Source organism: Populus trichocarpa, chromosome 3, assembly GCF_000002775.5.
Source record: "Populus trichocarpa isolate Nisqually-1 chromosome 3, P.trichocarpa_v4.1, whole genome shotgun sequence".
NCBI classification, from domain to species: domain Eukaryota; kingdom Viridiplantae; phylum Streptophyta; class Magnoliopsida; order Malpighiales; family Salicaceae; genus Populus; species Populus trichocarpa.
The window spans coordinates 17,985,387-17,995,967 of NC_037287.2; the positions used below are offsets into that span (position 1 = coordinate 17,985,387).

The window sequence follows — 10,581 nt, forward strand, 5'->3', positions numbered from 1 at the left end:
TGCTCTCAGTTATAACAAAATACTCGATCCCCCGTCTATGGTTATTCTGAAGTTTAAATTTCACTCTCTCTAACATTTTAAGCTATTTGAGAATACCTAACTCTCAGGCACAAAGACTTAAAACAAACATATGGCAGAGTGGTTACTCATCCCATCCCTGTAACCTAATTTTGTTCTCATCGATCTTTCAAGAAGGAAAAAGATGTCTACCTCATACCCCTACATGTTTCTCGTACGGTTCTTGACACTGGCCAGCTTTTTCAGGTTGCGGGAATTATTTCTGAGTTGCCTATTTTAGCAGAGGATAATATTGTGGACAAAGCGCAACATCAAAACACATGTACCTGGGTAACACGTCATCTTTCTTTATTTTCACATAATGCTTTTTAAAGCTATTTTTTTTTGAAATATATTAAAATGTTTTCTCTTTTTATTTTTATTTTTTAAAACAAATATATCCAACTATGGAGTGAAATTTGTACAGATAATTAGATATTCTTCTTAACAATTGCTAAAGTTTAGGCATCAATTATCAAGACTGGTAAAGCTTTAGGGATTTTGAATTTTTAAATTACTGACGCCAAATTTATAGTATAGTACAAAAAAAAGGGGCGCGGGGGTAGCAGAGAAATAAAGGAAAAAAGACCTCCTTGGTACAAAAAAGAAAAAAGAAAAAAAAAAAGAAGAAAAAGTAGCCCTCGATTTCTCCGATATACCCTCTCTATACACAAGAAACCAAAGAGGAAACAAAATTCTTGTGCGCTATCAAACGACCACAGTAACCAAAGTTAGGTTAACCTTAAAAATTAAAACAGAGTAAGGATTAAAGCACCCTCTCATTAATCATTATCCTCCTTTTCTTTGTGGCCGCTAAAACGCACAGTTTCCGCCGTTTCCGTCAGTCTCTAACCATTCCACTGTTAACCATTTTTAGATTTAATTTTAGCTCTCAATCATGACATCGTCGTCGTCACCATCCACGCCACCGTCATCCCCGTCTGCACCACCCTCACCATCCTCATCGACCCACCGCTCAACAGGGGCGCACCCCTCTTTATGCCTGAGCTTCCAGTCAAGTGCTTGACAGGCGCGTGAACAATAATTAACAGCTCCACAAACAGAACACCGTCTAAACTCATGCTTTCTCGTCTCGGAACGCCCACAACCAGTATGAGAGCACAAGCGGAGACCAGAACCCGAAGACCCGCCCCGAATAGCAAACCATTCCGTCATAAAACGACTGGCCGGATGACTCTCAGGAGCTGGAACATTACACCCAAAGTCACTCAATAAAGGGCACCCGCTAGGTCCATTCCCAGTAGGGTGTCGATGGTTAGGATGCGCGTGTGGGTTCCACGAGAACCAAGTGCGTGTTGGGAACCCAGAATTATGTTTCGATAAAACAGCCGCAAGTTCACGCGCGTTTGCTTGGACGAGGAAACGCCGTCCTTCTGTTACGTTTTGCCGGACACCATAACCGTCTTGCAGGCAGTGTCCTAGCTCGCGTAGGGCGTCGATGTGGCCAAGAAAGGCAGCGCGTGCACACAGCGCAACGCCGGCACGAAGGTCTTTGTCGCTTTTAGAGCCACCGCTTCCATTGAATTGTATAACAGCAAGGGAATAAAGTGCAGGCGCGTATGAGCTAATCGCTGCCTTGGCCATCAGAGAAGCTCCACTCCCTCGGTTTTGTAAACAGTAAAACCGAATCTGGCAAGCAAAAACTTCATTTAATGTCTTTTAAAATAATAAATAATGGATGCATCTGCGTTTTGAGACTCGTATTGTCAGCAATTTATTTGTAATTAGTTACCATGCCAAGAGTGTAACAAGCTTCAACATTTCCAGCGTCGGCGAAGAGTTTGAGGAAACGGTGAGCAGAATCAGACCAATTTTTGGCTTTGACTGCAAATGTTTTCGGCGAAGCTTTGGATAGTACTAGAGAATGAAGGCCCAACCCATTTAGTCTCTTGCACCTGCAGTTTAAAATTAACCGACATGATTTAGCGATAACGCCTTTCTTCGCTCCCACGAAAATCAATAACAATACCGTAATTGTTTCCGGTCAAATCTCAAGTGTATCAGCCAACAATTACAAATATCCAAAAATAGGAAAAGAAAAAAGATAGAGAAGAGAGAAGACAAGAGACGCACGTAAGTAAAACGTTGATGAAATCGGAGGGGCAAGAAGCAGAAGAGCTAAGTTTGCAGAGGATAGAAATGACAAGATCATCGGGTAAAGAATCAAACAAGTCGGTCTCTCCGGTTTTTTGAGTTGAGATTAATCGATTCTTTTTCCGGCAAACCAGGTAATCTCCGGCGGCGAAATCAGGTCTTTCTCTCTTATAACTTGTTGTTGCCGTCCTCTTCCCTGCTGCTGTATCACAAGCGTTTACTGCTGCTCCTCTAGGATAAGAAAGCCCTCTCCGTGTTCTCATTTCTCTTCAGTTTTCTTGTCTCTGTGGTTTTGAGAGATAAAGAGAGGGATGAGAGGCCAAATGAGAGTATATATATAAAAAGAGGGAAGGAAGCGAACCAGAAGCAAAGGAGGGAGCAGCAGCAACAACAACAATAACGACAGAAACCGATTTGGTTTGAATAAATAATGATTAATTATTTTACTTAATTAAACAGAGAGTTTGTGCAGGGTTGTGAGTTAATTACAATATTATCCCTAGTGTTGTCGTTTTCTCGGTCAAACATCGTTGACCACGGTCCATGCATCTGGAAGGATGGTAAAATGTGTGGGAAGAAAGTAAAAAAGAGCTCCACAGTAAACTCGTGCTATTTCCAAAATTTACCATCGTATCGACTGTGAGTGTGATTGGATGGCCGTACAAGATGGTAATTGTGTTTTACTTTTAAACATGAATCTGGAAGATTGTTTTACTTGACTTCGTGTTATCTAATAATAGACATAGCAAGATTTTGGCACCGCAAGACACTCCCTCCCTGTGTCTTTCTTCGCTGGAATGTACCATATACGACGGGGCTGTTTTGATTATATTGACATTTCTTTTTTTAAGTTTAGAGATGCACTTGACTGGTATTTTAGATGCCGTTTTTATTTTCTCGATAAAAAAAGAAACTGAGATATTGAACATAAAGAGCATTTCCTTCTAATATAAATTCATTCAAAAATTATTGTAGGAAAGTTTTTTTTTTTTTTATTCATTGAACCAGATATAAATATTAAACCTGCTTAGAATTTAAAGAATTATTGTGATCAATAAAATATCAATATAACGTTAAGATAGATTGAATCTCATGGTTGTTGATTATTTCTGAATGGTTTGTGACTCTGTGGAATGGGTCTGCTAGTGATTATTTTTATTTTTATTTTTATATGTTTTTTTAAATTAATTTTTACTTGAAAATATATTAAATTAGAGTTTTTAAACTTCCTTTCTGTCTCGTGCTGTGACCATGGCGACCAAACACTAGTATTTTAAAAGAATTTCAAACATATATAAAGGATGAAAAACATAATTCGAATTTTGCTTTGTTACTTCTCCTTTTTTTTTCCGAGTCAAGTGAGTTTGGTCATTGTAATTGAAATTCCACAAAACGTCTTAAACCCTAAAATAAAAAATACTGACAATAGTAAAAAAAGGTATGACAAAATGACGAGGGAAAAAAAACAGTGTAAATCAATTTTGTATTGTTTTCGAATATAAGAAGAAAAAAATTTAAGAAGTGGTTTAATATTTTTATGTTTTCCTCGGAAAATCCCTATGTACGTAGTATTCGGCCATGTATTTTGAGAGCACGGGACCAAGAATGTCGTGGATATGAACATTATAGCACACGTGAATACTAGGTTTAGGAAAATGATTATACCATGTATTTTTTTTTAATTCAATTTTTAATCTAGTATATTCTCACACTAGAAAAGTACGAGTCATTACGGGTGCTTTTTTTCCCTTTTTAAACCGTTGGCATTAAAAGATTTACTTCTAATTCAATATTTCATAATAAAGGTTGATGAACGTTATATTCTTTGGTTATAACAGTTAAAGGCATAATTTTAGTTACTGGCAGGTTGTTGAACTACACAACCTCTATATAAAATATAAAATATAAAAATTATTAAACTCGATTTGTATAAGATTTTTTGAGTAATGATTTAGATAGGTTAATTTGTTACCGATTATTCACTTTAAAAATATTAATCTGAATTTTATTTGAATTTCAAGTTGACTCGCTGGACAATGTAAAACCAGGTAAAATTTTAATATGATTTTTTTTTTACATTTAGTTTGTGCCAAGAGGCAAATTAGTGATATTTTTAATTTTAATTTTGAGATTGTGGTAGTGGTGGTAGTCGCTTAAAAGTACATAAAAAATAAAAAAATTTAATTTTTAAAAAATCATTTTTAACATCAGCACATCAAAATGATCTAAAAATATTAAAAAAATTCATTTTAAATATAAAATTTTTAGAAACACGGTGTAACAACGCAAAACATAAAACACATAGAATGATGAATTGATCAAAAATCAAGATTAAGTTTTAATAATCCAAAATTTCCTCGATTATACAACAACTAGAAAAACCAACTCTTATAACATGATCCAAAATGCATGGTATCTTTACATTAAAAGAAAAAACGAAGAATGACGACGGGGTCTCATAGACGTGAGTTTTACCATATTGTAATCAACTTGGGATCCAAATGTGGCTGTAAAAAACAAATTGTTCGCAAAATCTTCTGGTGGACAGCAGGGCCCGGATGTTAACACCTTTACCATCTTACAATCATTTTATTAGGTTTTCAATGGTTAATACATGTTTATACCTTTTCTTTCCAGTAGTACGTACAATGTTTTGTATTCACATACGAATTGAACGACAATCTTGGCGTCGTGAAACTATTGCAGACCCGAACTCACATCAAGAGTTTTATGACAGTAATAATTTAACCCATTTTTTAAGTTTAATAGATGATAGTCTGAGTCTCCTTGCAAAATTGCTGCTGTCAGAGGGTTATGAAGTTTTTTTTTGTTTTAAAAATGTTTTTGAATAAAATTTATTTTATTTGTTTTTTTCACTGTTTTTAATTGTTATTTTTTTTATAAATTTAGATCATTTCAATGTAAAATAATTTACCATGAATGCATCACACCGAAAACTTGACAATAATTTGTTGATTTTCTTTGTTTTTTTTTAGAAGATGGCTGGTGAATTTAATAATAAAAATCATTTGAAGACTCCATCTATATAATAAAAAATAAAATTTCAACTTTAGGTGGCAACAAGATGATATTGATTATTGAGAAGTATGAGTGTAAAACTTCATGGAAATGAAACTTAAAATAAAATAAATTAAATTTTTTGGATGCATGGGACAAGTCTCTATCTATACTTTTTCGTTTATGCGAATGGAGTTTCTAACTTGGGTGATAATTATCAAATAACCATATCAATTCAATAGTTTAAGCTGTTAGATGATGCTTCAATATATAATTTATATTATTCTCTAACACACTCCCTTAAGTGAAAGTTCTTTGAGTTTAAAACTTGCACAAGCCTAAATTATCATGAGATTCGAACTCGTGACCACTTGGTCATGAAGGCTCTGATACCATGTCAATGAACTATCTCAACCTAATAACTTAAGTTTTTAGATGAGACTCTAAAATATAATTTATATTATTTCCTAATAATAATTTCATTTTTCCCTTGTATTATTACTTTATATCTAAATTTAAACAAGGACCGGTAAAAAGAACTTCAATAGACATAGCAGTAGCCTGAATGCACATGATCTCTGAGGATCACAAAACAACTTAAAACCACATGTGAAGATGATAAAATTCATATTATTTTACGACCAAATTTCAAAGAAAACTAACAGAAAAAATTTCAATATAGCAATGTGAATGAAGATGTACCTCAACATCATAAAATGACTAAGTTTTTTCTTTCTAAGGATCGCGGTGCATAATTTTTTAAAATAGTTGTTTTATATAAAATTAAATTAAATTTTATTTTTTATTTTTATACCATCACATCAAAACTTTTATAAAAATAATTTTAAAAACATCAATTTAATATTTTTTTAAATTAAAATATTTTTTAAAGCAAAAAAAATTTATAAACTTTTTCAAACATACCTTTAAATGACATGCTAAGATCATGAAATGTTTAATCCTATTATATAATCTTAGAATTCCTTGAATGATGAAGAAAATTCACTCGACAAATGAATTTAAAATTGTTACACGTTAGTGATTTACTAATAATATTCCACCACGAGATGAACCAGAGCTGCACGGATCCAATTCAGGAGTGGTCATTCGGCAACTCAGAACTCAAGCTAGCACTTTTTATATCTTGCATTCCATGAGCTGCATTTCATTAGCTGTTTTGGTAATGTAATGATAGTGTCATTTTTTTAAATATTTTTTTATTTTTAATATTATTATATCAAAACAATTTAAAATTATAAAAAATATAATTTAAAATAAAAACTATAAAAAATTAATTTTTAATATATATATATATTATTAATATGAATATTCGGGCTAGCTTGCGTGTATCTTAACTAATCTTATAAACTCTAAAATTATCAATTATATAAGTTTTTAAAGATACTAAAATTTATAAAACTTTCAACTGATAATTTGTAATAAACAAAACACAAATCAAAGTACTTCAACTACACTTTAAAAAATATTTAAAAAAATATTTTTATAATGTAAAATCAATAGATATGTAACTTGACAATTTGATGACCACATCTTCCATAGACGTGTTTAGTGAAATTATATATATATTATCACATATTGTTTGATAAGAAATATAATCTTATAAAAATCTAACCAGAGATCAGAGAGAGGCTGTGCTTCTAGCTGTGTGGACCTGTTGTCGCGTAAGGAATGCAAGAACGTCGGCTTCGTATCACGTCGCCGTAAAACTAACAATTTCAGTCACATCAAAAACATTGACGCGGGTGATATAAGCAGTACTATAATCCCAGCTTTTCCGTTCTCTTCCACTTCTTCCTGCTCCGGGGAAATGAAGAAATTCGACGATGTTTGCATAGAAATGTCACTCGAGTTACGCACCTGTGAACTTGAAATCTGTCACCAACACTCCAAAAAAACATCCTCACTCAGATTTTCAAATGGATTTTGTTAGATTTTTCTTCCATTTCGTTACTTCTCCTCCCTCTGTTTGTACTTACAATCCAAAAAAAAAAATAATTATTTTTTCTTCATTTTCAATTCAATAATTGTTTGTTATTGTAGTAGTGTTTGACATTGTGATTTAAAAAATCATTTAACCTAAAAAAATATTGAAATAAAGTATTTTTTAATGTTTTTTTAGTAATTTTAATATGCTGGTATCAAAATATATGAACCAGTTTATGGATTTTCACGGGATTATAATATGTTTTTTTTTTAAATTATTCTCTTAACTATATAAAAATAAAAATAGATAATTGTAAAATTAAACACTAATCTAATACAAAGAAGGTTTCTTAGACCACGATGACATCCTAAAAAGCAAAATAAAATTAATTATAAAATTAAATTTTTAATTAATCTAATATCAAGAATAAAATAAAAATAATTAAAACAAAAAAGACAATATCAAGGAGTTTCGTATATATCCTAATTAATACTAGTTAAAAATTAACCACTACAGTACGGTGGATTTCTTCCGGAGTGGGTATCCAATTGTTTTGAAATTAACTCATTTCCTTTTCTTGAATGTCAATGTCGTCCAGTGTTAAAAACACGGTATCAAGGAGTTTCGTATTGGGATACATACTACTGTGGAAATAACTGGCTGTCTGGCTCAACGTCTCAACCAAGGTGTCTACACCTTAACCTTAAGAGATTTATTTTTTCAAGTTACTCCTCAAGAGCTTTTTTTTTTTCACACTTGGTGAAGTTATGTTTGGTTTTTTTGTATTTTAAGAATGTTTTTTTAAAATTTATTTTTTTATGTCTTTATTTATTTATTATTGAATAAGTGAAAGGCTAGCTCCAGTTCAATAGTTGTCTCTCACTCTTCCACAAGATCGTGAGTGGCGCATGAGTACTTTTCTATGTGGCGACTCTTCAACGAGACACGAGGATTGATTTGAGAGAATTGGAGGTGACTTTGATGAGGGGTGAAGGTATTCATAGATTGGGAGCGAGGGTGGGCAAAGCTAAAGCTAGCGAGAGGAGTGGATAAGTTGAGAATGACGTGGATCTCAAGGAGTGATGTCAACCACTCAATCAAGAAAGTAGGGACCTACCAGTCTCTCTACCAGTCCCTCCCTCCAAACAGCCCCTTCTCAACAAAATCTTAGATCCTTCGGCTTAGTTAATGTGAAGTGAAGGCAGATGGGACACTTTTTTTCTTTCCCCCCCTACGAAAGCAGAGACTGGGCCGCGGGACCGTGCTCTTGTTGCCAATCTGCCAAAAGCCACGGAGGGCATTGGCAGGCCCCCGCAATCAACGTAGCCGATTTTTGGGATGTAAGAGTCTTGATGCCAAGATTACTTGTGAAGGTGGCAAGCCTGAATGTGCTTTCCTTGATGACCAGAGTGAAAAGATCGTTTTCATTTTCTGTGTTTCGTGTTAGAAAAATCCTCGATCCTCGAATGGCACGCTCTTTTTACTGTTTTTTTAGCGGTTGTCAAGATAAATATCCACGAATCTGTATTTAAATAATCACAGCGTGTAGCAAGGAGTTCTACGATTATAATCTTAACGCTGTAAAGAAGAGATTTAGAAAATTTCACGTCTTTTATAAAATATCTGAATATTAGTGCAAATAAATACTCAAACCAGTTTCATATAGAAGTCTTAAAACCGATTTAACTATAGTATTCAAAGTTATTAAAATTCGAAATTAATAAGAAAAATACCTAAGAAATAAAAAATAGTATTTTTTATGTCTAATTTCAAGAAGCTCAAAAGTCCGAAGACTAATCAAGTGGGTCTCAGCTCAGCACTATAAAACCACCTAATCAAATTTTAACCTAATCTAATAATTGAATTCTTTTTTTTTTTTATCATAGTTTTCTTCGGGCTTCATATATATATATAATGGGTCTAGCTTCTTCACTGATTTCTTTTCAAGCTTGATCTTATCTATATATTCCATAAATATTTTGATCTTGTCCGTATAATCTAGAAATAGTTTTATTATACGCTACACGTCACAGCCACCCTGGCCTTGATGCGAATTTGATTGCCTGTTTAATCATAAGATGTCTGCAATAGCAAAATAGAAAAAGGCTAGAAGCTCGTCGACTAGCAAACAGGCGTGATCTGTTGGTGGTTCATCTCCCCCTTCAACGAAATTTGCTCAATCTAAATGCATATGATTCGTAAAAATAATTCAGAATACCTAAAAATTGAAAGAACCTTAGTTTCAAATATGAAAGAAAAAAGCGAACGATGAGTCTTTTTTTTTATTATAAGATGTCCATAGTCAATTTCGGCCGGCAATAAAAAAATGATTTGACATCTTTTATACATTTCAACCATACATTGATTTGTGCTGATGATTTCTACGAGGTTGACGGTGACAGTTTTTTTTGTAGATTTTCGCGCAGCAAGAGAGGGTTGTTGGTTCCTTAACTTGGAAGGATGGGAATTGAGAGCCTCTCTTTAAATTATGAGAATTTCTAAAACCAGTTAAAGATGGGATTCAACTATCCTGCCGCGTTTCTTCTATATATCTGTTAATCTTAATTCTCTAAGAAAGAGGTCTCTCGCATTATGTTATAATTTTAATTGATACAAAAAATAAAAAAAATTTATAGCTGATGAACCCAAATTTAAAGAGTTTAAAAACTACGATGACCCAATAGGTTTTTGTGTTGCTGGGACACAGCAACCATGACTCCCAGGTATCGTGTTTAGGCTTATTTTCCACCCCTAACATGCTTACACAACTTGTACAAGCCTAATATTTTTTCTCTAATTTTTTAGGATCCCCATGTAAGTTTTTTTGTTTTTTTAATGATACAATACTTGTTATTTTAATTTGAATACAACTTAAAATATCATATAAAATAAAAATAAGAAGAGAAGGGAAGATAATTCCGCTCCAAAGAGAGTGACTATATTTGATATTGTTTAATTAAAATAAATTTTTAATCAAGTTTGTTGTTTTATTAATTAAACTTGTGTTACTTTTAAATTTATTTGTGACTATATTTAATATTTATTTTATGTGACCTAAATACATAGATAAATAATTTAATGGCACAACTTTACATTTGTTATTCTATCTTAATTGGGTGATTTCTTTTTCTATCTGAAACCGTATTTGGCTTGAAAAATATAAAATTAAAGTATTTTTTATTGATTTTAATATACTAATATTAAAAACATAAAAATATTATTTTAAAACACTTTCAATAAATAAATAAATAATCTTTACCACGATACCCAACATTACTCAGCAGGGTTTCTAGCTAGCTCGAGACATTTTGAAGTTTTTGATTTTGGATTAGTTATTTCATCAGAAGACACGTGGTGCACTGCCGTAAACATATACATGTGAAGAGGTAGGGAGGTATGTACGTCTGGTGGTGCCCGGCCAGGACAATATTGAAGAGTGAATGTGC

At 32.8% G+C, this 10,581-nt stretch overlaps 1 protein-coding gene across 1 annotated transcript; it reads right to left on the reverse strand.

The window, feature by feature from the left end:
• Positions 1–548: 548 nt before the first annotated feature.
• Positions 549–2,583, reverse strand: LOC7496569 (F-box protein At1g67340). Its single transcript, XM_002304644.4, has 3 exons — positions 2,152–2,583; positions 1,811–1,973; positions 549–1,707 (listed from the first exon to the last, which is right to left on the reverse strand). Exons 1-3 carry the CDS (start codon positions 2,433–2,435, stop codon positions 943–945), a joined length of 1,212 nt encoding a protein of 403 aa, XP_002304680.1. The 5' UTR covers positions 2,436–2,583; the 3' UTR covers positions 549–942.
• Positions 2,584–10,581: the final 7,998 nt, after the last annotated feature.

Excerpts from the sequence above, each read along its gene's own strand:
- LOC7496569 (XM_002304644.4), bottom strand. The coding sequence starts at position 2,435 with ATGAGAACACGGAGAGGGCTTTCTTATCCTAGAGGAGCAGCAGTAAAC. Across the intron at positions 1,974-2,151 it reads TTCATCAACGTTTTACTTAC|GTGCAAGAGACTAAATGGGT; the intron begins GTGCGTCTCTTG and ends TTTAAACTGCAG. Across the intron at positions 1,708-1,810 it reads CTTGTTACACTCTTGGCATG|ATTCGGTTTTACTGTTTACA; the intron begins GTAACTAATTAC and ends TTTGCTTGCCAG.